General features: G+C 37.7%; 1 protein-coding gene across 7 annotated transcripts in view; it reads right to left on the bottom strand.

Moving 5' to 3' along the window:
- The window catches only part of OSBPL1A (oxysterol binding protein like 1A), a 226,407-nt gene that overhangs the window by 1,372 nt on the left and 197,535 nt on the right, over positions 1–27,500 (bottom strand). For 6 of the 7 annotated variants that reach the window (XM_063451462.1, XM_063451466.1, XM_063451464.1 and 3 more), the window contains 9 exons: positions 19,569–19,703; positions 18,509–18,606; positions 18,204–18,386; positions 16,936–17,043; positions 15,731–15,820; positions 14,226–14,352; positions 4,024–4,140; positions 2,179–2,302; positions 1,003–1,114 (listed from right to left, as the gene is read on the bottom strand). In XM_063451462.1, the coding sequence (XP_063307532.1) occupies positions 1,003–1,114; positions 2,179–2,302; positions 4,024–4,140; positions 14,226–14,352; positions 15,731–15,820; positions 16,936–17,043; positions 18,204–18,386; positions 18,509–18,606; positions 19,569–19,703 (1,094 nt within the window). The remainder of the gene's footprint in view (positions 1–1,002; positions 1,115–2,178; positions 2,303–4,023; positions 4,141–14,225; positions 14,353–15,730; positions 15,821–16,935; positions 17,044–18,203; positions 18,387–18,508; positions 18,607–19,568; positions 19,704–27,500) is intronic. The other variant, XM_063451465.1, reaches the window with a different exon arrangement.

The raw sequence follows: 27,500 nt of genomic DNA, 5'->3' as shown, positions 1-27,500 counted from the left end.
GACATGGGGACATTGGGAGTGCCCCATGTCTCCCATGGCTCAAAGTCACCCAGTGTCCCTCAGTCTCCCAGTGTCCCTCAGTCTCACAGTGTCCCTCAGTCTCACAGTGTCCCTCAGTCTCACAGTGTCCCTCAGTCTCACAGTGTCCCTCAGTCTCACAGTGTCCCTCAGTCTCACAGTGTCCCTCAGTCTCACAGTGTCCCTCAGTCTCACAGTGTCCCTCAGTCTCACAGTGTCCCTCAGAGTCGTGTCCCCATGTCTCCCATGGCTCAAAGTCACCCAGTGTCCCCATGTCTCCATGTCTCTCAGTGTCCCCTAGTGTCTCAGTGTCCCCATTTCTCACAGTGTCCCTCAGAGTCGTGTCCCCATGTCACTAGGACACTAGGGACACTTAGAGACATTGGGATACTGGGAGACATGGGGACACAGACACTGGGAGAGACATGGGGACACAGATACATAGGGACACTGGGAGACATGGGGACACTGAGAGACTAGGGGCCACTGTGTCCCTAGTGTCTCAGGGTCCCCATGTCTCTCACCGTCCCCATGTCTCGCAGGCTTGGAGCTGCTGTCTGCACTCTCTGCAGGGAGGGAGATGCTGGCCCCTACTGGCCGGCGCTGGTATTGCAGAATAATCTCTGTTCATACTGAGACATTGAGTCATTTGTATTGCCGGTATTACTGCAATACCGGCACTGGCTAGGCAGCCTTAAATACATGAGAAATACTTCTGAGAAATACCTGGCAACCATAAGAAATATATGAGAAATACCTGGCAACCCTAAGAGTAGTGTGTGTAAAAAAAAAAAAAAATTTTTTTTTTTTTTTTTTTTAAATCAATGGGCCTTTTCCATGGGCCTGGGCCTGGAGCTGCAGCTTCATCAGCCCCTATGTTAATCCGGCCCTGCCTGGTCCACATTAGTTAACAAATCTAGCATTCTATGGGTTGTTACAAAGTAAAAGGACAGGGAGTGCACTGTGATTGGGTATTGTGTTAACCTGTATGGTGTTGATCCACACCTTGTTTTCCAGTCCTCATCAGACTTGGAGCGATTCTTGCGTGCAGCTCTCTGCTTCTCTTCTAATCTTTTCTTCTCCTCACTTGCCGTATCTAGAATATATAGACACACATAAAGGACAACCTTTTAGATTTTTTTTTTTTTTAAATAGATCGTTCATAGAAACTGCTATGTTTACATTTGGGGTTATAATCCAGCCTCTAGTGGCTGTCTTCCGGACAGCCACTAGAGGCGCATCTGCGACGCTGGAAGCGAATTTTGCCTCCATCGCGCAAAGCGTCCATAGGAAAGCATTGAGAAATGCTTTCCTATGGACACTTTGAATGCGCGCGTGGCACTTGCCGCGCATGCGGCTCCAGTGATGTCGGACGGGGAGGAGAGGTCACCAGCGCAGAGGGAGCCCGGAGCTGAAATAAGGTAAGCTGCTGAAAGGTTTTTTACCCCTTCAGCGCCACAGGAGGGGGACCCTGAGGGTGGGGGCACCCTCAGGGTACTAAAGTGTCAGGACAACCGCTTTGTTTTCCTGACACTATAGTGATCCTTTAATGTCTTTTACTAGCCTGGCACCCAGATAGCCAAACGAATGAGAATTTCTGAAAATTAAAACCACTATCGATTGCAAACTTCTACTTCGCCATTGGGTTTTTTGGAAAATATCAGTGGCAGTTAGGCTTCACCCCCTCTGCAGCAGTATATTAAGTAAATAAAATGCTTCATGGTATTTCAGCATCTTTGTAAATTTCTAACTACACACAAATCCTTGGACAATTTAAAAAAGACTCTGAGCACTATAACCACAACAGCCCGCTGTAGTGGTTATGGTACCCGGAATACCCTGTTCCCCATCTCTGGCACTGCATCCCGTTTTCACAGAGTGGGAGAAGGATATGCGTTTGATCACTACAGGTACTCATTGAGCCCATTCACTGTATGACTATATTGGTACCTGATTGAGGACCCTGCTAAAATAGTTTTTCAAATTACACTGGAACAGCTGCTGGACACTCCTGCCATCAGAACCGCAAATGTGGACTGCAGTGATTATGGTGCTCGGAGCCTTCATTTACTAACAGCTAATGGTCTATTGTTTTAAATGAATTGATTACAACGTGCAATATGAACATAGAGGTAAAGATATACAATACAGACAAATTACCAATGTCTCCGTTTTCCATTGCCCTTATGTCTGGACGCAGTCTGCAGTCTGTTTTAGGAATTATACTCTCCATACCTTTATGCAGCTCGTTTAAAGCAAGTGCAAAATGAGTGAAGTTGTACATCTAAAAACAAAAAAAAAAGAAATGCAAACAAAATAAACCAAACAATTACACAACAAGGAGCATACAGATATTTTTTAACCAAGGTTAAAAGAAGTCCGTGTTTGTTTTACTTCTACTGGATGTATTTCAAGACACAAAAAAAAAAACCCAAACAAACACAGATACCGGTACATCTTGAGCATTAATTCTCCATTTGTACATATAGGATGTGGATTGGGAAGATGAAGCATGGATGCCATCAAACATCTGAAACTGGAAATAGTTCTGGAGAAATAATTATTTCCGTGTATGTTGTTTATAATTGTGGAATAGTTAATTGGGCTCTCTCTCTCTAAAGTGCAACTTTGGAACAGTGTTCTTAAATTGGAGCAATCATCATAAAATGTTTTCGCTGATTTCTCAATGTAGCATTATAATATGGACTAGAGACAGAACATTATCACTGTGCCCACACAGAGAAACAAGCAGGGAAATCGGTACATGTGATATAGGCCATATCCACAGTAATATCCAATCAAACCAAAATTAGAGGAAATATCCCATACACCTCAGCCAGTGATCTTTCAATGTATGCATTACCGAGTTTGTGTGTTTCAGCTTTACCCATTGTTAACAGGTGCATAAAATGCAAATATCCATGAAAACTCCCTTCAACATTGAGAGCGCATTGCATAGGTCATACTGTAGACCTCCATGTCACAGGATGACACATTTCCCACAAGTCAGTTCATAACATTTCTGCCCTGCATTAGCACATGGGGAAATTAAACAGATTTAAGCCCCTTAGTTCCACTTAAGTTCCATCTTAATGCTAGAGGACTCAGACATTTTAGGCAGTTGGGTGCTTCCAACTTAGCGTGACTGTGCTCCTTTGCATGAAGCAAGGTCCATGAAGACATGGTTTGATGAGTTTGTGTAGAGGTATGCGTGTGGCCCGCACAAAGCCCTGATCTTAACCCCATTAAACACATTTTGGATAAACTGGAACTGCGAGCCAGCCCTTTTTGTCAAAAATCAGTGCCTGACCTCACAATTCTCTTTTGGCTGAATGGGCACAAATCCACAAAGACGCAGTCAATCTTATATAAGGCCTTGTAAGCAAAGTAGAGGCTGTTATAGCAGCAACGAGGAAGCCAACTCCATATTATTGCCATTTTTTTTTTTTTTAAATTGACAAGCTTATATAGGCTCAATAAAACATAGCACTTCCCTTCACTAAGTCTTGTCTGGGGAGAGATAAAGAAAGAACTGTCAGAAGAGCTCCTTGAGGATGTTTCATAGAGCCCCTTGTAGACAGAAGGGATGGCTGTTGTAGCAAGTTCAGGTGTGGTCCTCAAGCCTGAGACCAGTCTACCCTTTTCCTGTTACAGGTGGTATAGGGTATGAGATTTAGAGTAAGGAGAAATAGCCTGATAAGTCCATCCACCTCCTGCCAACCATGACTGTACTGTGGCCAGATGTACAGATTGTGTGTAAAGCAAGGATATAACAATCCTCACACAACCTGCAGACTGGAACAAATACCACTTGGCCATGCTATAAAACTAGCTTGCATACTAGACAATTGATCTGCACTAGAGATAGAATTAAATAGTAATGAGACTCTCAGGGAGTGTCCTCAGCTGTTCCTGATCAACACGGTTTACCAATTGGCCAATAAGCAAGTCTCTTAAATAGATCATATATATTATATATGTATTAGAGGTAAAGATAATACTAACCTGTGCAGAGTTTAGTGGTCGAGGGGCTATTCTCCACAGCAGAGTGCTTCCTGGAATAACATGGACACTTTCACAGTCTGGTAATGGCATCTCATCTGGCTCCTCACCACTCCCAGCCTGTAGAAGCAATAACGCCATGGAATGAATGAGTTTTGTTTATTCTGATAATGAAACAAGGTGTGAACAGAATACACCTGCCGAGTGAGCGACTTTGAATGGCGAACACCTCTCGCCTCCCATATTTAACAGCAAATCTTTTAGGTCAAACCATATGCCTGTTTTTTAGTTGTGTAGGAGAGAGGAGGAAGGAGTGTTCTGAATACATGAAATACACTCCACGGCTTCTTTTAAGTCAGTCCTTTAAATAAGAGATGCTTTGTGTAACTCTTCATAGTTTGGACACGTGGAGACATTACTTCTGCATTCTGGTGGCATTTTCAGTAATCCTTATTCCCAGAAATGGCTTTGCGTTTTTTTTTTTTTTTTTGTTTTTTACATAAACCCCTAGTTGAACATTGTTATATACCTATTGTATGTGACGAAAATATTTTTTAAACCACTATTTCAGACCAATCTGAAATATTGGAAAAGAAGGGTTACCATACCACAGTAGACACATTTTAACCTCTAAAACGTACTATTCCTCAATATTTTTAAAAAAGGATGAACACTAAATTGTGTACATTCACAACTGATTTTATTTTTTATTTTTAGGTATTAGGTATCAACATGAAAATTGATGTTTAATACTAGCTACACATCCCATGTTTCAAATAAAATGGAAAATGCATTTTTAAATGAAAAGGGTTTAAACAGACCAGCTTATATTTAAAGAGACACCCAAGGCTGAAATTGGCTTCCGTTTGCTTTTCTAATGAATTGTATTGGTAAAGCATTCAACAATTATAATAATAATAAAAAAAATATATAACAAATGCGTTTATACAGTCTATTAAATTCAAAACAAAACATAGTGCAAAAAGGCATAGACAGAGGTTTAAGAGTTAATAGCTGCCAGTCTAATACTTATCCGGTAAATGAATAAGCTCCAAAACAACTTTATCTGAATTAAGCAGTTGTGGGGTATTGGTCATGCTAATGCAGTGCCCCTGCTCAATTTTCTGTCATATAGGAATTAAATTACTTTGTTTATGCAGCCTTAGCCATATCTCCCCTGGCTAGGATTCACATATCTTCAATGAGAATTTGTATACCAACTTAAATAAAATATATTTCAACTTTTTGTTAGAAGGGTTCAAAATCCTTGCCTGGAAATTATAGACCTGTGAGCATAACTTCTGTGACTGGGAAAATATTGGAAGGGCTATTAAGGAATAATATTCAGGAATTCATTGGGAATAACTTTGTTATTAGCAATAATCAGCATGGTTTTATGAAACATAGGTCATGTCAAACTAACCTAATTTAATTCTACAAAGAAATCAGTAGAAGTATAGATCAGGGTGTTGCAGTGGATGTGAGCTACTTGAACTTTGCCAAGGCATTTGATACGGTTCCTCACAATAGGTTAGTCTATATGAATATTCTTGTTCTTGGGTAGAACATTGGCTTAAGGATAGAGTACAACGAGTTGTCATTAATGGTCAATTTTCGGTAACCTCCCGGAGGGATGACGGAGTGCGGCGGGACGTAAGCGTACGCACGCACCAGGAGGTGGAGCTCAATGGGGGTATCGGAGGAAGGTGCAGCCACGAGGAAATGGCGTTTGTGCTGAGCCCGTGCTGAGCCCGTCGGGGAACTGAGAAGCAGCAGCTGCCTGGTATCTGTTCGGAGAAATGCGGACACATAACTACAAGGAGAGGAAGAATCGGGGTATATATTAATATTGGCAACTAATGTTATGTGGATTTATAACCGGACAGCCAGACGTATACCGGAGCAGTAGCTGGTAAATAATTGTAGCGATTTCTATGTGGTTCGGTTTACTTTGAAACGTCGCCGATACCATTTAACGATATAACTGTTGGGAACTGCAAATCTGGAAACTGCAAATATAGATCAAATTCAATAACCTTGAATTTTAACAGCAATATATAAAATTTGGATGAGAAAGACAGTACAAAGATCAAATATATAATCAAATATATAATCAGTGGCTTAATAAAGTGGTTTAACAGAATGGAAAGGTTATGACCACAAGATTTGATGGCTAACTGTCTGAGAAACAGATGAGGAGAAATCTAACAGCTTATAGCTTAACTTTCAGTTGGTAAATAATTTACTATTTTGGTGCTATTTTTGGTGCTTCAGTTTGGTTTGTTTTTTTTAAGGTGGCTGATACCACTTAAAATATATATGTTGGAACTGCAAGATCATAGATGTGAATTTTATAACGTTTGATTTCCCTGATCGACATCACTGGTATCTTTGGACCTTTAATTGGATCCTTAATTGGATCATTGGATCAATAGACTTCTTGCAAAACGTGAAAATAATAAGACCAAGAAATTGGGGGGAGAAAAAACAGCATAAAGGTCATAAAGGTCATAAAGGTCAAAGCACAATAAAGCCAAGACCATAGACATTGACTACAAAGACAGATTGTTTTTCAAGATAAGATAAAGAAAAGGAGAAGCTGGTGAGAAAGTGAAAGTGGAAAGGATAAGGGTCCCTTGACACAATAGTAAATAAAGATGGCGATGCCAAAGATCTCAAAAAAAACCAAGGAGGTCAAAAAAGACAATAAAAATGAAAAAGTGGTTTCTAACTTTTTCTCACCACATAATAAACAGAATGAGGAATTATCCTTTTTGGATGAATCAACATTTGAAGATAAAAGAGTCTCAATAACTAATTTTCAAGATTTTATAAAAACAAGCCTGGACAATCAAACTGAAATTTTTAAAAAAGAATTAGAAAATAGCACAGCTCAAATGACAAGACAAATGGAAGAAATTAACAGAAAAATAGTAAAAGTGGAAGAATTCCAAGAACAAATAACTAACCATTATAATCTAATCACAGAAGAACAAACCAAAATAAAGGTGGAAATAAACAAATTAGAAGATCGAGTAAATATGATGGAAGAAAGAATGAGAGCTAAAAATATACGGATAAAAAATATTCCAGAAGATATCTCTCATGATAAAATCAAGGACTATTTGAATGGGCTGTTTGCAGCACTAAACTTACAAACTCAAGTTTCGGCAGTGTGTATGGAAAACATATACAGAATTAAGAAGCCACAGGGAATCCAGAATGCTTTTCCTAGAGATACGATGGTTACTCTCCACTCCCTGATTGCCAAGCAGCAAATAATAAATGCAATAAGAAATAAAAAATTCTCAGAAGAGGATAAATTTAAAGATATCCAAATTTATCAAGACCTACCCAGAGCAGTAAGAATGGAGAGAAAAAGATATTTTGAAAAATTAAAACCATTGAAAGAAAGAAATATCGGATATCGATGGGGACCAGGCAAGGCCATTACAATAAATTGGAACGATACAAGGAAAGTCCTTCTGAACCCAAAAGAATTAGAAGAATGGACAGCTCAACAATTTAAGTGATAAGGAGAGAAAACGCAAGAACTTTGGCAAAAAAGGGGAAGAGGAGGGGAGAGAGAGATAAGAGATGGGAGAGAGGAAGGATTTTTTTTTTTTTTTTTTTTTCCCCCCCGACAAGAGTGCTGAATATGAAATTGTGTATGGGATATGTTATCCCATGGATAAATTAATATGAGACTTTTAATGTACATATAATAGATGAATGATGGGATATAATTTAAAAGAAATTTTTTGGGAATAACAGTATAAATCACTAGTGGAGGTGGGAGATGCATTTTAGGACTAAGGGAAGGGGCTCAGCACAGGGGGTATCACAAAAAATCAGAAGGATAAAATGATATTGTATATACGGAGGGGTGCGAATTTGAGTGTGATACTTTGATAAGGGATACACAAAGAGATAAATTAACAAGAGTTTGGTTAAATATAACTACACAATAGATAGAGTTTGGTACAGGGGATAGAAATGAATGAATTCTGTTTACGGATAAAATATGAGAGGTAATCCTTATAAGTATAAGAGGTAACAAGGGAGTAATATAAAAAAAAAAAATGTGAGCACTTAAATATTAAGATTTACAGTATATTTTCACTAATGGAGTTGGAAGATGCATTCCGGGATTAAGGGAAGATTTTTGCACAGGAGATATCATAAATAATCCGAAGGTTATAATGATACTGTATAACACGGAGGGGTGTTTGTTCGTGATATTTTGATATGGGATACATAAAAAATAGATAAATTAGTAAGAGATCTGTTTAAATATAATATAGAATAGATGGAGTGCTGTGAAGGGGATATAAATGAACACGATAATATAAAATTTCGCATGGATAAGGTGAAATAAGGGACTAAGGGTAAAACAATACGAACATTTAAGTATCAAGGGAAAATATACATTTTTCACTAAAAGCCCTGTGAGAAGAATCAGTGATTTATGGAAGAGTATAAATAAATTTTTTTTTTTTTTTTTTTTTTTTTTCCTCTCTTCTTCCTTCTCTCTCTGCCCAGTATGAGGGACAGACAGAGGGAAAGAGAAAGATTGGCTGCTTTTGCTCGGATTCCCCCTGAGTAGCTACCACTTTAAGGTCAGAGATAGACCTTAGCCCTAGACATAAGATATTGTCAAGGCTTACAGGTTGAAGAGATGATTAATTTTTATTATCTCTTGAAACAACAAGTAAGAATGTTTGGGAATGGGTTACTCTGTACTATGAGAGCTCAGATGTGTGTGAATGAAATGGGAGAGAGGGCAGCAGGAATAGGTGTTACAGGAAAACATAAAACATGAAGTGTATCTCACTAAATGTACAGGGGCTAAATACCCCATATAAAAGAGCTATGATGAGAGGATTGCTCAAAAAAAAAGGAATAGATTTAGCGATGGTGCAAGAGACACATTGGATACGGGAAGATAGGACTAGATGGAATGATGAAGGATATGAGATAATCTCACAAGCAGTTTTGATTAAGAAAAAGAAAAGAGGAGTGGCCATAATCCTTTCAAAAAGAATAAATAGAGAAATCATATATGAAGATATAGATATAGAAGGACGGTACCAGATATTAATATGCAAGTTGGAGGAGAAAGTTTACACTTTGGTAAATGTATACCTCCCAAATGTACTACCCACTAAATGTTTTAAAGAGATTATGGAAAAGGTAGAAAGGGTCAAGACAGGATTATTAGTTATTGCGGGAGACTTTAATTGTGTGGTGGATACAGCTTTGGATAAAAAAACAAAAAATAATAAACCCATAACTAAACATTTGATAAATCAAGCTAGGATTCTGAGAAACTCACTTTTAGAAAATAACTTATTGGATATATGGAGAGTATATAACACAGAGGGAAGAGAATATACACATTTTTCAAGGGTACACTCTTCACTTTCCAGAATTGATCTTGTGTTGGGGGAAGCTAATTTAGTGGAACAAATAAAAAGCATATATATAGAAGAGAATGTCTGGTCAGATCATAGCTATACTATTTTTTCTATAACCGACGTTAAAAAGTACAGATCTAAGACGACATGGCGTTTAGACGACAGTATTTTGAAGAATAGTAAAGATCAGTTACAAATTAGAGAACTGATTCAACTGTACTTTAGTGAGAATATCTCAGAAGAACTCCCGATAACCACTATTTGGTGCGCATTCAAAGCAGTGGTACGGGGGTATCTGATTAAACTTAAGAAAAGGATCCAAAGAGATAGAGGCCTGACCAGAGAAAAACTATATATAGAGTACTATAAGTTGGCCAGAAGAAACAAAAAATCTTTAAGTAATGAATCCTTTAAGCAACTCTCTGAGATTAAAATGAAAATAGAAAAAATGGAGAAAGAACGAATAGAGAAAAATCTGGAGAGGATGAAATCCAATTTTTATTATGATAACAATAAGATTAATAAGTGGTTAACAAAAAAACTTAAAAATACAAAAAATGGTAAAAATAGGATTAGTTGTATTAGAACCGAATCAGGAATCTGTAGAAAACCAGAAACAATAGCAAAGGCGTTTCAAAAATACTATGAAAAGTTGTATAATTTACCAAATCAATCAAAAGAAGCAGCTATAAACGATTATCTGAGGGAGATTAGGTTCCCTAGGATTTCGGAAGAACAGAAAATAATGCTCAATGCCCCTCTACAAATTGTGGAATTTACAGGTGCAATCAAAAAACTTGTGAACTATAAGACTCCCGGCCCAGATGGTCTGACTAATAGATTTTATAAGGTCTATGGAGATATATTGGCAGATTACTTGACTAGAACATATAATGAAATCTCTCTGAAAGGTACAGGCCCTAGAGAACTATTACAAGCAAATATAATTCCTATCCATAAAAAAGATAAGGATCCGCAAGATCTAAAGAATTATCGCCCGATATCACTTATCAACGTCGATTCAAAGTTATTTTCATCTATATTGGCAGATAGGTTGAAAAGGATAATTATGGAATTGGTAGATAGAGATCAGATAGGGTTTGTCCCAACCAGACAAGCTAGCACTAATATAAGAAGAATGATTAACGTTCTGGATTGGAGTGATAGAATGCGAATTCCCCTCCTGACCCTGTCACTGGATGCAGAAAAGGCCTTTGACAGGGTCGGGTGGGGATATATGATGGGAGTATTGAGGGCAATGGGCATAGATGGATGGATGCTGTCGGCAATAGGCTCTATTTATCAAAATCCTATGGCGAGGGTAGTGGGCATAGATTTATGTTCAGACTGGTTTCCATTGAAAAATGGCACACGGCAAGGGTGCCCACTCTCACCTATTTTATACATTCTCTCAATGGAACCCTTTGCAATCAGAATAAGAGAGAACCCGGATATCCGGGGAGTACCAACTACGGATAGAGAACTAAAAATAAGTATGTACGCTGACGATACCATTTTGACTCTAATAGACCCAATTAAATCAATTGATAATTTGATAAAAGAAATAGAAATGTTTAGCATTATCTCAAATTACAAAATAAACTCAGATAAAACGATTGTCTTATTTAAAAACTGTAGCAAAGAGTGGAAAAGTGAATTTTTGAAAACTTATAGCTTTGTGGATGCGAAGGGGAGTTTTGAATATCTTGGGGTAATAATATCGGAGAACTTGGATAAAATGGTGGAGATCAACTTTACTAGGCTTTTGAAATCCACTGGGATATCGTTAAAAAAATGGAACCCCTTGTTTCTGAGTTGGTTAGGAAGGATAAAAGTAATCAATGCGTACATAGTGCCTAGATGGACATACTTTTTTAGAATGGTTCCGTTAAAAATCCCTCTACCATGGTTGGAGATAACACAGAGGCTTATTAAAAACTTTATTTGGAAGGGGAAAAAACCACGGATTGGATTAGATCAATTAACAAATAAGACAGAGCAGGGAGGGGTAAACATAATAAGCCACTATGAGGCCTCTATTATATTCCACACTCAGTTATTAAATAAAAAAGATTCTGAAAAAACGGGCTGGTTTCGCTTAGAGACCCGAGCCCTAAATGGTAAAGAACTGACTAGGTACATTTGGCAACCCAAGAAAACTGAAAAAGAAGTCAGCAGTGTAATTTTAGAATATCTGTTGAATGAATGGAATAAGATTAGAAAAAAATTAAATATCCTGGGAAACATTTTTGGGTTTATGAGGATAGAAATATTAGAAGCCCTATTGCCAGACTTAAAAATAGACTCTTGGAAGGATAGGAAAATTGAAACTTTGGATGATATAATAATAGGAGATAGAATCAAAGATTTTGTAACTCTGTCTGGGGAATTTGGTCTTCTTCAGGATGAGGTTTTTCGATATTTAAGAATAAAATCCTTTATGGATAAATCACTTGCTAAGAGTAATATAAGTAGTAGTATCCTCATAAAACAGATCTTTGGAAATAATAGTACTCGAAAAAACATGGCAAAATGCTACGCCCTTATAAGAGCGACCCCCAAAAATATAAGGTCTAAACAAATAAAAAGTTGGGAAAAAGAATGTAATTTAAAAATAGACCCAACAAAGTGGGGGGATATGTTGATACAGTTAAAAAGAAATGTTCACAACGATATATTGTTTGAGACTCAGTATAAAGTTTGCTATCGTTGGTATTTAGTGCCAATGAGATTAAACAGAATTGATCACAATGAATCTAAAATATGTTGGAGATGTGGAAGTAATTTGGGAAGTTTTGTCCATATTTGGTGGAGTTGTGGATTAATTAAGAGGTTATGGGATGAGGTTTTTAGAAAATTGTATGTTTGGGACAAAATTCTTATAGAACAATCTTCAGTAAGGGCCCTCTTACACCTTCAATGGCCTGAGTTATTAAAATACCAACAATTTCTGGTCTGCCATTCTTTTATGGCAGTAAAGATATTGATAGCACGGGGGTGGAAGAGCTCCGTGACAATTGAGTTCAAACATTGGGAGAAACAATTAAAACTTCAGATTAATAACGAGATAGGGCTTTTTAAGAGGAAGGATTGTGTACAGAAATATGAAATGGGGAAAAAGTGCTTAAAACTCCTAGAAACTAATGAGCAATAATAGTAATCTTTTGTGATGCATACACAGAAATGTTAATAGATAAAAATGACTTTGTATGTTTAAATTTTATTGTAATTTGCTGCCTACTCCCACAAATGTAAGAATGTATGAGGTATGATGTATGAATGAACTGTGAAATATGTTTTATGATTTAGTTTGGAGGACTGGATGTCTACTAATACTGTGGAAATTGTCTACATGTTTATATGATATAATGTTTTGATAAGATGAGAAAAAAATTTTTAAAATCAAATAAAGATATATTTGCCAAAAAAAAAAAAGGATAGTATAGAACGCAATAAAGTATGATAAAAGATAAAAAAAAAAAAATAAAAAAAAAAAAAAAATGGTCAATTTTCAGGCTGGACAAAAGTGGTGTCCCTCAGGGTTCTGTTTTGGGACCGCTTCTATTTAACATATTTATAAATGATCTTGAAATAGGCATTAAAAGCCATGTTTCAGTGTTTGCAGATGACACAAAACAAATGTGTCATCTAAAATGTGAGCAGGATATTGCTTTGCTGCAGAGGGATTTAGCTAGATTGGGGGACTGGGCACTAAAATGGCAGATTAAATTTAACGTAGCAAAGTTATGCACTTCGGGGTCAAGACTGCACAAGCAACTTAACACCCTAAATGGTAGTGAATTAGGGATAACCACACATGAGAAGGATTTGGGAATTGTGATAGATTACAAATTATGCAGCAATATACAATGTCAATCTGCAGTTGCTAAGGCCAGTAAGGTTTTGTCATGTATAAATTCAGGGGCATGTATAAAATATAGGGGCATAAATTCTCGGGATGAAAATATAATTTTGCCTCTTTATAAATCGCTGGTAAGACCACACCTTGAATATGCTGTGCAATTTTGGGCACCTGTTCTAAAGAAGTATATCACGGCACTAGAAAAAGTGCAAAGAGAAGCTACAAAATTGGTAAAAGGAATGGAGCATTTTAGTTACGAAGAAAGGTTAAAAAATGTAAATCTCTTTAGTTTGGAAAAACGGCGCCTCAGAGGGTATATGATAACATTATACAAATATATTCGGGGCCAGTACAAACCCTTATCTGGAAATCTATTCATAAACAGGGCTATACATAGGACACAAAGTCACTCATTTAGGCTGGAAGAAAGGAGATTTCATCTAAGGCAAAGAAAAGGTTTTTTTACAGTAAGAGCAATAAGGATATGGAATTATGTGCCTTAAGAGGTGATTTTATCCATACAGATTTTTAAACTGCAATTGGATAAATACATGCAAAAACATAACATACAGGGATATTATTTCTAAATAGTGGGGTAATAGCTGCTTGATTCAAGGAGATGTCTGACTGCTATTTTGGGGTCAAGAAGGAATTTTTTTCCAAGTTTGTTGCAAAATTGGAAGCGCTTCAGACTAGTTTTTTTTGCCTTCTTTTGGATTAACAGCAAAAACATATGTAAGGGAGGCTGAACTTGATAGACACCAGTCTCTTTTCAGCTATGTAACGTGTATCAAGTCCTTTTCAGTGACAAATATTTGCAAAAAAAAGCAACATCAATTTTAGAGAAGTATAAATAAAAGTTTATCCTAAAAGAATTAATGAAAACAATATACAAGAAGGTAGGCAGCCTACCAGAACTTTTTTACCTGCTTCAAATTTTTCTTATCGTCCCCGTTCTTTCTATCATTCTTTTTATAAGACTCAAATGTAGCCGGGTCAATGCTGTACAGACACTCTGTCCATTTGCCATACAAACAACAAATCTTCTTTTTGCTGCAGAAAAATATTAAACAAGCACAATAATCAATGATATATCATGACATGTCCAATACGACTTCTCCTAAAGAAATTACTAATTGGCTACACAATTCAATTGTATGATCGTTCGGAATGGAGGGAATACAGTACGTTTTTAGTGACAGAGTACACCTTTAACAACATAATACAGTATGTCTGGCGTAGGATCAACATTAAATCATCAACGTACTCAGTGCCAGTATTTATGGACTTCCTTTCGGATTAATAATATAAGAAGTAAATTCGATTTTAATCTTGTCATACTATGTCTGTGCAGAGCAGATGTCGGGTGCAAATGAAACATTTGATGATGTGTGACTTTCTACTTATCACCTGCAGCTAGCAATGTGCAGATGGAATCTTTTTCATAAATATACATTTTTTTTCCAGTTTTTAGCATCATAAATCATTACTAAAATCTGGAGGGGTTTTTTTTTTCTTCCTTTTTTTTTTTTTTTAAATGAGGTTTTAAAAGTAGTAGTTCTGTAAATACAGGGATAGCCCACCCAAGTACTTTTAGTCTATCACTGGACAAAACTGATGATTATACAGCAAATTAAAGGCCATATTATCAAGTTATCTGTAATGGGGGCAGTTCCTGGGTGCCGATGAGAGCCCCAGGCTTAACAATAATGAAAAAAAAAAACAAAGCAAAGGATGGTGCCCATAAACTCCTGGTTGCATAACCATTAAACTGGACAGCAGTGGTTATTGTACTTTGACTACTATGGATATAAAGAAAAATAGTATTTAGACAATGCCTTAAAGCAGTGCTCCTCAAGGCACACCTAATAGACACACCCGGGTAATCCCTAAATCCTGGACTGTTAGGTGTGCCTTGAGGAGCGGGTTGAGGAGCACTGCTTTAATGGTACTCTACAGTCTCAGGAATACAAACATGTATTCCTCACACTAAATACTGCAGGAATTGCTGTTTAGGTCCCTGGCCCTCCCGCGCCACAGCAGTCTGGCCCCACCTCTATGGCTAAGATCACCAATCTTGATAATCTCAGCCAATGCCTTTAGGAAATCATTGGGAGGCTATTTTTTTTAAATTGCCTCGCTGTGAATCAACACATCTCTATGGGGAACATCCACGCACACTTTGCAGCAGTGGGATGGGTAGTACCACTAGTCTGAGTGATTGTCACTAGAAGGATCCCTAGGCAGCATACAATTTCTCCAAAAAGGCAGTGTTTTCAGGCCATAGACATCAGAACCACTACATTAAGCTATATTGAATCATGATTTAAAACTACCCCTACCTTTCTTAGTATTAACATTTACGTGGGGACAGATTTTGAAAAATACACAAATATATTTGGGTAAAAAAAATAAACCTTTGACACTTTACCTTTTGTCTTGAACGTATCCTTCTACTTTGTGCAATTCTTTTCCAAAAAGACCACAAGGCTTAAAATTTAAAATGCACTTTTCTCCAGTTCTGCAATGGAATTTTAACATTTATATTAGTTATGCATTTGACCTTGTGTGGCTACCGAAACATTCTTGAAATAGCTTAGGTCTTCTACCGTATGTAAATGCATATCTATACAGTTAGGTGTGGTCATTTGCTAAATGTAGTAGTAAAATGTTGGCCAAGTATCAGAGTTTGCAAAGAAATCCCAAACTGGTCAATGTAAGCTATCTGCTACGTTGTGTAAAGAATTGTCTCTTTTACATTAAAATAACGTTTTGCTGATGGAATTATGAAACCAGTGAGAACGTAGTGTATGCTTTACCGGTAAACAGAACAAAGCACTAGATCAAAACAGTTCATGACAATTTGTCTACACAGTACTGTGTGAAGTACCACTGAAAGCCTTTTCGAATCCTCAGTAGAGTTTGAAAGCAGCAGCTTATTAAACCGTAGCTGCACAGACGATTTCTCGGGCTCTCATAGGTGGCATAATAACAGAACAAGGCACTGTAAGTGCGCAAATGTAATGCTCTATTCTAGAAATCTGCCTGTGAGCCATTACACTTCCGACCTACTCAGGCACCACTCAGGCAGTGCTTTGAATACTGCATCATACAGTGTACATACTCCTAGAGTTAAGCTACAGTTCTCGGCAACTTGAATGCAGCATCCAGACTTTAAAAAAGGCCGCAATTATGGACATCCTTGTAATGACTATGCTGCATTCCTATGAATGTGCGGTTATGAGGCCATTCATTTTAACAGATGCATTTTTCACATGTATCTTCTGATCTAGTCTGTGCATCTGAGCTAGTACTGGCATATAAAATGTTTTTTAAAGCAGTGAAACATATATTATTTTAGTGTCACTGAGGGTACACAAAATAAAATGATAAATTCTCCATCCTAAGTTTCCCTGGTCCATAAAAAGGAAATTCAGACAAAGTAATGGTATGCTCTAAAAAGCCTGATATACACGGAAAATAAATAAAAAGCCCCACAGAGTGCTGTAAATAAATGTACTGCTTTTATATCCACTTTTTGCAGGTGGTGAATGTTTTGAACATGTAAAACAAGTTAAAGTTTCTCCCTGCGATAAATACATCAGAAGGTATATTGACTGATGACCTATCACGTACTTGTGATTGGTAATTTCCATATTACCATATTGCTCAATCCACAGTTTGCCCACTATAATGTTATGCACACAGCAGGTCGGATTTGTCCATGTGTAGGCTTCATTGTATCTGTGTAAAACAAAGAAAACATTCTGTGAGATTCGGTCAATCCATATACCTAGGCTTCTTTACTCAATGGCAAATAGAGTTGTCAAACATTCACAGGTCATGGGGGAAAATAAAGTCAACCAAACTACAATGTTGGCACAGTATAAGGTCCTAGTCTTTACCAACAAGACAAATTACCGTAGATTAGATTTTTAGATCTGACAAAAGGCTTGATTTGGTCGACAGTCAGCTGCAAGTGCAAGACACGGCTCTGCTTCTACCCATGTTTAACATATTTTATCACCAAGCCGCGTCTTCTAATGACATTAGTAAAACATAATACCTATATCTTCAAATTTTAAAACGGATTTGAAATGCTTGTGTTTGTCAGCTAATTCCAACATGCAATGACATTCTACAAAGTAAGGGAACACTGCACTATACATCAGTGGATGGATAAGAAAAATGCAACAATGTTATTTTATGATTGAATTTCAATCTTGCAGCCTGTTTAGAACTCAATGGGCAGTTGGCAAAAAATAGCAAACATTGGAAATATTAGACCTACAAAAACAAACCTCCACATTTCACACAAATTACTAGGGGAAGAGAAGTAATTAAGAAATAGAGCTGTGCAGATTATGAAACATGAAATCAAATAAAGTCTATTTGCCTGGATGAGAAATAACAAATAGATGATGTAAAAAATAAATACAATGTAAAAACAAAGAATTAAAAAATGGTTCCATCAGATGAAAGCACTTTGGTCTCACGCTACTAACAGAGGAGTATACTCCTCCTCCCATGGCGACCCATGAAAATAGCCAGTCTATAGCTTTAACTGCTTTATATATGGGTACCTGCGTGCAACACTACACTGTTGGTCTTTAAAGGTCATGTTGATAACAAGAATATGGCTTATCACAAATTACTAAAGCAACATATTTTACAATAATAAAAATGTAGACAAAAATAAAAGAGAGATGGACAAGATTTAAATTATATTATGATGGTGTGCGGTTTTTTTTTTTGTCAAGATGTGCTTTGTATAACCTGTAAAATTCTATATATACGTAGTCTGATGCTTTGTTTAAACTAGAAGATGCCATGTATAGTTCATGAACACGGTAATTTATAGGAAACTCTTTTTGAAGTTAATAAATAAAATAGGTAAAACTTACTTGAGCAGTTCCAGAGTTATTATTCCTTTGGGCTCTGCTTCTACACTTTTTCCCCAGAACTTCAGTTTTGGGTAAATGGATCCATGAAACACAAAGTCATTGTCAATCCCTTCGGCATAGAAAGCACTGACTGGTGGGTGATGGCTTACTTGCTCTGAAATTAGTCTGAATCCAAGATCCTCACTAAGAATTCAAAATGAACAATACATTCCATTAGATGGTGACATTCTTTAAAACACGGTATAAAGCCATCAAGTAACACCTGAGATGATAGCAATAAATACAGTCAAAAATGAAGGACCTACCGAACCAATTCATAGGTTTCGCCAAGAAGAGGATTAAACGGCTTCCCTGTACGTTCCCACTGCGAAGCAACAGCTGAGACCGCAAAGGCAGCTACACACTGCAACAGTTTTACAAATCAATTGGTAAATAGATATACAGGATTGCATGATTAAATCATGTAGGTAGAATTCTTCAATGTGGACGGCTTTGAACCTTCTTATAGTGAGAAAAACAAAGACACAAACAAAACACAGTTTTAATTGAGGCAATTTCCATGATACATGCGATGGAGTTTACTATTTTACCAAGTCTCCAATGACAAGTGAAGATTTGGGGACAATCAATTGGGTTAGAGTGGGAGACTGGACTGTAACATTCATCTGTACCTGTGATTAGTTACAATTCACAGCATCTCCCAGCAGGCACCCAGACCACTTGAGCTAATTGAAGTGGTCTGGGTGCAGTGTCCCTTTTGCACTTCGCGCTGCAATGTAAAACATTGCAGTTCCAGGGAACTCCAATGTTTACATTGCAGCTCTAAGTCAGCCACTGGGGGCACTTCCGGAATCCAAACGGACTTTTGGTCCGTTATCTGACACTGGACGTCCTCACGGACCTCCAGTGCCAGATTTTCTCCATAGGAAAGCATTGAATAATGGTTTCCTACGGTGATGTCTAATGCGCGTGTGGGCGGGGCCTGACCCAGCGCTAAGGGACATTGGCGCTGTATTCAGGTAAGTGGCTGAAGGGTTTTACGGGAGTGGCGCACTTCAGGACCCTATAGTGCCAGGAAAACGGGTTTGTTTTCCTGGCACTATAGGACCCCTTTAAGAGAATATCCAGAAGGATTAGGGTGTAATTTCACTGTATCCCCAAAATCAAAGGATGCTGGATTACAAAACAAGTCCCATTCTTAAACCATCCCATTATTAATCGCACAGCAAGGATGCTGTGCTGTTATGAATTCAATGCCATTAACTGAAATCTATTGTTGTTGTTACAATGCTCTTTAGCATGCTGTCAAACACGACAATTTGGTGGCACAATTTTGATGAAACCAGTGTTTGTGCTGCTGTTTACCTGCATTCTCTCCACTGTATCACGGCACTGGTTTGCTTTCTGGATGAGGTATGTATGCTCCATATATTCAGAGAGTCGCTGCAGAAAGCTTAGGGGCTCATTAAATATAACAGGCATTGTGATCTTAGACAGTTCCTGGTTTGAAGAGAAAACAACAACAATGCAATTTTTAGTTATGTTCACATAAAACATGAAACGGTGCCATACACAGGTAATAATAAATACTTCTAACGGTTAATGCATAGCAAACAATTACAAAATTAATATATTTATAATATGCAAAAACATATCTCACCAGCAGAGCTTGCAATCTAGCATTTAATAATCCACATGAGTTCATAAAAAGGTATTTGATTGAACAGCTACACCAGCTTGTGTGCTCCGAGCCGGTGAGGGGTGAGAGGGACTTGGGGAGAGAAGAAGAAAAAACAAAAACAAAAACTAATCGGCAATTGAGGGAGCACACAGAGGGAGGTAGGGAGCAGTGATGAAGATCATTACTTCAGTCACTAGAGCACTGTGGGCAGACATAATTTGTGTACAGGATTAGGCAGCATAAGTCATGTGTGCCAGGAATGTAACTAGCACCCGCACAAAAAAAATAAATAAAAAGTAATTAATTATATACGCACACACAGACTACTACCACCATAAGCACTTCAAATCACTGAACTGGTCATGGTGATTGGAGTAACCCTTTAATGAGGTAACATACCGTGAAAATCAAAACAAACTGAAAGAAACCCTTCAAGGGTAGGAACTAGAAAGACTATAAAGGGACACTCCAATCCTTAATAGAACTTAAATGTATTTGATAGATTCTGACCTTTTTTACATGCTGTATTTTTAAATCTTTATCGTTTTTGCACAAAGAAAATAAAAGTTTTGTAAAAAGTAGAACAAGACTTCTTTCTCCTTCGATACACCCACTCATGTCAGAAATACTTCTTATATATATATATATATATATATATATATATATATATATATATATATATATATATATATATATATAGAAAATAGTAAATAAAGGCTTGCACTCACGGTCTGTAGATAGGTAAAAAATTTCTTCTTTATTTCAATTCATTTAAAATATGGTTGCTGCCATCATCAACGTTTCAGCCACCTCTGTGGCTTTCATCAGGATCAATTCAGCATAAATAACATTCCAAATACAGATTTCTGTTTATATATAGCTAACCAGATTTAAACATAATTTTAACAATGCTTACCACCTGTGTTCTCGGACACTCGGCGTCTATCCCGATCCTGTGCGCATGTGCGAGCACGTCAAACCGGAAGTGACGTGCTCGCATCACTCAGCCGTTGCCGTGGTTACCCAAAACATACACAGACACCACGGCAACGGAGTCATACTGCTTAGCGCCAGGAAATCTTTACGAAGGGGCAAATTCATCATAAAAACATACAATCAATCACTACATAGTTCATCCCTTCATGTGACAACATTAATCCACTAGCTCTTAAACAAATGGAGTCAATATAGCGGAGGGTATATCCATCGTAATGCCCTACTCCATATAGACATCACGTTAGTCTCACACTTCATATGGACTACTTCTATATGTTTATACTTTTTATACAATATCCATTGTTCACAAGGCCGATGTGTATCACGTAACGAGATCCCCCTATAACCCAACCAAATAAGCTATTATCTATGCTCAAGCAGAATAAAACAATAATAAATTCATAATACCAAACAGTGCCCCCTAAAATCAATATAGTGTTACCACATATACTGAAATACCTTCCAGTGTATCATGTGGAGTGCTGATATCCAAATGCTATCAAATCCAACAATCTTCTATATTATTTGAAGTGATATCCATTACATTTATATACATTAAAGTGATACTAATTGCATTTATATACACTAAAGTGATACTAATTGCATATATGTACATTAAAGTGTTCACTGTACTTAATAAAGTGAAACTAAGTGTTATCGATGGGCAACATACTGTCTGCCCTTATCCCTCATTAAAGTGATACTTAATGCTTTTATATACATCAAAGTGATACTCATTGCTTTTATATACACTAAAGTGCTCTCTATAACCAATAAAGTGAAACGCCGTGTTTCTATGTACAATAAAGTGCTTACTACAAACATCTTGTAGTTATCTCTCAACATCAATCCGCCTATATCTCTTATTAAAGTGATACTTGTTGCTTTTATGTACATTAAAGTGATACTCCTTGCATTTATGTACACTAAAGTGCTTCCTATAACGAATAAAGTGAGACTACGTGTTTCTATATGTACAACTCTGAGCTTATACTGCGTTGCCATCAAGGGTGAACATTCATATTAAAACATAACTTTACTCAAGAGAATTAGAAGCATATATAGCCTCGTTCAAATAAAAGGGGCATATGATAACTGCTCATTTAAGCCCCTTGGTGCAACTGTGTCCAGTTCATAAATCCAGAAGGCTTCCTTGCGTACCAGCATGTTACCCCTGTCACCACCTCTTATTGGTAAGGGCACGTGGTCAATTGCCACGAATTTCAAAGTAGTTAAGGCATGTCCATTATCCAAAAAATGTTTGGCAACAGGTTTATCTGTGGTTCCATCTCTGAACGCCGTTCTAATGTTAGACCTGTGTCCCCTGATTCGCTCACAAAGTTGGGTTTCCGTCTTGCCGATATAACACAGTCCACAAGGGCATGATAGTTTGTATATAATGAACGTAGATCTACAGGTGATAGTATGTCTTATCTTGTATGTTTTATTACTGTGGGGATGCGTGAATGTGCGTGCCGGTACCATATGGCCACATGTCACGCATCCCAAACAGCGCACACTCCCTCGTATCTGTGTCTTCTGAGACATGGTGTAACTTTGTACAGGATCCGTTCTTATCAACATATCTTTCAGGTTTTTGTTCCTGCGAAAACAAATTCTTGGGGGCTGTCTAAATTCACTGGGTAACGATTCCTCTAGTGCCAACATATTCCAATTCCTTCTGACAATATTGGATATTTTTTGAGCTTTCCTATGGAATGTGATAGGGAAGACCAATCTTGGTTCCTCTGTAGGGTCCTGTGGCTTGGTCGCATTCTCTCTTGCTTTTTCCAATGCCCAATCTAGGACTCTCCTGTCATAACCACGTTCCAAAAATTTTTCTTTCATTTGTATCAATTGTCTTTGTCTGACTTCTTCTGTCGAGTTGTTTCTAATAACTCTAAGGAATTGTGCTTGAGGGATGGAATTCTTCAAATTTCGGGGGTGTGCGCTGGTGTAATGTAGAATAGTATTGCGATCCGTAGGTTTGGAATACATACTAAACTCAACCTTCTGATTTAGAATAGAGATTTCTACGTCCAAAAAGTGGACTTTTTCCTGGCTGATATCCGCCGTCATCCGTACAGGCGTAGGTAACATGTTGATTGATTCAACCATCTGTTGAGCTTGTTCAATGGTCCCACTCCATAGTATCAGCACATCATCGATGTAACGGAAATATTTGATGATATTGTGTCGGTATGGTCTCAGTATGTACTCTTCCTAAAAGCAACAAGTATCACTTTAATAAGAGATATAGGCGGATTGATGTTGAGAGATAACTACGAGATGTTTGTAGTAAGCACTTTATTGTACATAGAAACACGGCGTTTCACTTTATTGGTTATAGAGAGCACTTTAGTGTATATAAAAGCAATGAGTATCACTTTGATGTATATAAAAGCATTAAGTATCACTTTAATGAGGGATAAGGGCAGACAGTATGTTGCCCATCGATAACACTTAGTTTCACTTTATTAAGTACAGTGAACACTTTAATGTACATATATGCAATTAGTATCACTTTAGTGTATATAAATGCAATTAGTATCACTTTAATGTATATAAATGTAATGGATATCACTTCAAATAATATAGAAGATTGTTGGATTTGATAGCATTTGGATATCAGCACTCCACATGATACACTGGAAGGTATTTCAGTATATGTGGTAACACTATATTGATTTTAGGGGGCACTGTTTGGTATTATGAATTTATTATTGTTTTATTCTGCTTGAGCATAGATAATAGCTTATTTGGTTGGGTTATAGGGGGATCTCGTTACGTGATACACATCGGCCTTGTGAACAATGGATATTGTATAAAAAGTATAAACATATAGAAGTAGTCCATATGAAGTGTGAGACTAACGTGATGTCTATATGGAGTAGGGCATTACGATGGATATACCCTCCGCTATATTGACTCCATTTGTTTAAGAGCTAGTGGATTAATGTTGTCACATGAAGGGATGAACTATGTAGTGATTGATTGTATGTTTTTATGATGAATTTGCCCCTTCGTAAAGATTTCCTGGCGCTAAGCAGTATGACTCCGTTGCCGTGGTGTCTGTGTATGTTTTGGGTAACCACGGCAACGGCTGAGTGATGCGAGCACGTCACTTCCGGTTTGACGTGCTCGCACATGCGCACAGGATCGGGATAGACGCCGAGTGTCCGAGAACACAGGTGGTAAGCATTGTTAAAATTATGTTTAAATCTGGTTAGCTATATATAAACAGAAATCTGTATTTGGAATGTTATTTATGCTGAATTGATCCTGATGAAAGCCACAGAGGTGGCTGAAACGTTGATGATGGCAGCAACCATATTTTAAATGAATTGAAATAAAGAAGAAATTTTTTACCTATCTACAGACCGTGAGTGCAAGCCTTTATTTACTATTTTCTATGTTTTTTGGCTATGGCTTTTTAAGCACCCGGCATTTTTTCAAGATTTTGAGTGTGTGTGCTGGGTAACACTATATACATATATATATATATATATATATATATATATATATATATATATATATATATATATATATATATATATATATATATATATATATATATATAAAATCGAAAATGAAGGGAGCACACTAGGACTCTTCTCAGTGGAAAAAAACGAGTATTTACTGTATCAACAAGTAATACATATTCTGTGCAAAGTACAAAAATCGACGTTTCGACCCTCCTTGGGTCTTGATAAAGACCCAAGGAGGGTCGAAACGTCGATTTTTGTACTTTGCACAGAATATGTATTACTTGTTGATACAGTAAATACTCGTTTTTTTCCACTGAGAAGAGTCCTAGTGTGCTCCCTTCATTTTCGATTATATATTTACGCGGGATTGCACCTAGGCAATTTATACTCTATATTTAGAAGCTTTAAGGGGAGTGCCTTGCTTACTTATTTTGGTTATATATATATATATATATATATATATATATATATATATATATATATATATATATATATACACACACACAGCTCAGCCCATATGTATGAAATATATCAATTTACTAAAAACTTTTTCTCGTTACTATGCAGTGGAATCTGTTCTACCAGTAATTATATTAAATATAAAATATGAGTTAATAACAACCAAAATAGCACCGCACGTTCCCTCTTACAGAATAGGTTTAAATTTAGGTGCACTTATTATAAAATACAAACGTAAGCAAATACGTCAACAGCTAAATATTAAACATTGAGTGGCAACATGGTTTTTTAAAGGAAACCTATTGACATTGCAGTCTAAATAAAGAAATGGCTTGTGCGTGCTGTGTAAATTAACACAGTTTTCAGAACTTTCAACCACTAGAATAGAAAAACACAGCAGGCTTCTAGATTACTCATTCAACCATAATCGCATCCCTTGAAGAACAGATGAAAAATAATTAAAACTTACATAAATCAGTGAGGACTCTGTTGACTGTAACATTGAACCATAGAACCTTCACCATAAAGGTTTCCACCTCCGTCTATATAGTTTTTATTATGCTTTTTGTTTGTGATCCCTAAAATATTAAACCCCCACTTACAGACATAATTATCACAAAGCCTATATTGTATACTTTGTAATTTTTGTTGGCATTAATTCTGTAAGAAAATATACATTTGGGTGACACGCCAAGAACATGCATTTGTTTTCAGAAGTGGAGTTGCTGTAAAGACCAAAATATATGCAAAAAACATCATGTGAACAGCAAAGAAATTACGTTTTAAATCTTACAAGGCTATTTAAAATAACCTATAGTTGGAAAAAAAAATTGGGGCTTAAGTTATACCATATGGCCATAACGTGTTAAGCCCATCACTTAGAAGGAACAATCTGGGCACCTGCCAGTGGGTGGTCCCTAGCGCCTTCTTACTCTTAGGGGGTAGTCACAAAGAAAGTTGGACCGGGCACATAGAGATGGTGTTAATGCAGATTTTATTTTAAAGTCATACAACATTTCGTCTCTCATAGGAGCCTTTCTCAAGCTTGAATGTAAAAAAAAATTAAAAGATATATAATTATTTGCATAAAGATATGCACACAACACACACGATACTGCCCTAGCCAAATGTAATTAAAAACATTTTTGGAGGTGGTCTATTCACTTAGCCTTAGCCGCTCACTTATGAACTGCTAATTTAAATTTAAAAAATAAATATATATATTATTATATCATATAAAATATTGTAGAATAATTGTCTGTTAACTATCTTTTCTGTTTGTGTTATGTTGTGTTTTTTTGAGTATGCTTTTCTTGTTTTTAAAAGAAAAAGGATAAAATAAACACTGAAAAATAAATAAATAAAACAGAGACGCTTCTTCAACACACATCCTGCTGCATCTGGAGCTGTCCGAGTCCACACTTCCTACACATCGGAGATGCACTTGTCTTTCTCCTTTTTGTATTGCCTTCCCCCTTTTATTAGGACTTTGGTTTTCTATATTTGTACAATTGTTTCAGAAATTTGCTGTAAATATTGAAGAAAAGAAAAAAGGAAGATCTAGACCCCCAAAGTCATCCCAATAGTTTGTGTTACCAGTGTTGCTGATACTGTAAGTCATCATTGTGAAATGTAGAGTCTTAAAAAGAGCTAGTAATCACAATTTACAAACAAACATTAAACAGGGTTTGTTCAATATTGGACACAGCACTTTTGTTCAAATCAGGACCCAAGTAGCACTGGAAAAAGGTTGTGGCGAAAATGGGGGAGGAGGCATGGGCATAGGAACCGGGGGGGATGGGGGGGGCACAGGTAATGGGGAAATCCCCCCCAGCTCCGCCGGCCCCCCTTTTGCTGCAGCCGCCCGAGCGCTCTGCAGAGAGCCTCAGGCGGCTGCAGCTCTGCCCGGGCTGGTGCGTCCATGAGGGCGCACCGCCCGGGTACAGCCAGAGGAGAGGGGCTGACAGGAGGGAAGCGCTCAGCGCTCCCTCCTGTCACTCCCTCAATGTAGCGTGGCCGAGCCCTGTTAGTCCGCCGGGTACAGGAAACAAAAGCTCCCTGTACCCGCGGACAGTACAGAGCTCGGCCACGCTACAACACAGGTAGGGGAGGGGGGAAGAAAAAAACAGGGAGGGAGGGGAGAAAGAAACAGGGGGGGGGGAGAAAGAAACAGGGAGGGAGGGGGGGGGGGAGAAAGAAACAGGGAGGGGGGAATAAAGAAACAGGGAGGGAGGGGGGATAAAGAAACAGGGAGGGGGGATAAAGAAACAGGGAGGGAGAGGGGGGGATAAAGAAACAGGGGGGGATAAAGAAACAGGGAGGGAGGGGGGGATAAAGAAACAGGGAGGGAGGGGGGATAAAGAAACAGGGAGGGAGGGGGGATAAAGAAACAGGGAGGGAGGGGGGGATAAAGAAACAGGGAGGGGGGGGGATAAAGAAACAGGGAGGGAGGGGGGGATAAAGAAACAGGGAGGGAGGGGGGATAAAGAAACAGGGAGGTAGGGGGGGATAAAGAAACAGGGAGGGAGGGAGGGGGGATAAAGAAACAGGGAGGGAGGGAGGGGGGATAAAGAAACAGGGAGGGAGGGGGGATAAAGAAACAGGGAGGGAGGGTGGGATAAAGAAACAGGGAGGGGGAGGGGGGAGAGAGGGGGAGAAAGTGACAAGGGAGGG

This window comes from Pelobates fuscus, chromosome 4, assembly GCF_036172605.1.
Source record: "Pelobates fuscus isolate aPelFus1 chromosome 4, aPelFus1.pri, whole genome shotgun sequence".
Taxonomy (NCBI): Eukaryota; Metazoa; Chordata; class Amphibia; order Anura; family Pelobatidae; genus Pelobates; species Pelobates fuscus.
The sequence above is the reverse complement of the archived record's forward strand: the minus strand, read 5'-3'. Positions and strand labels throughout refer to the sequence as shown.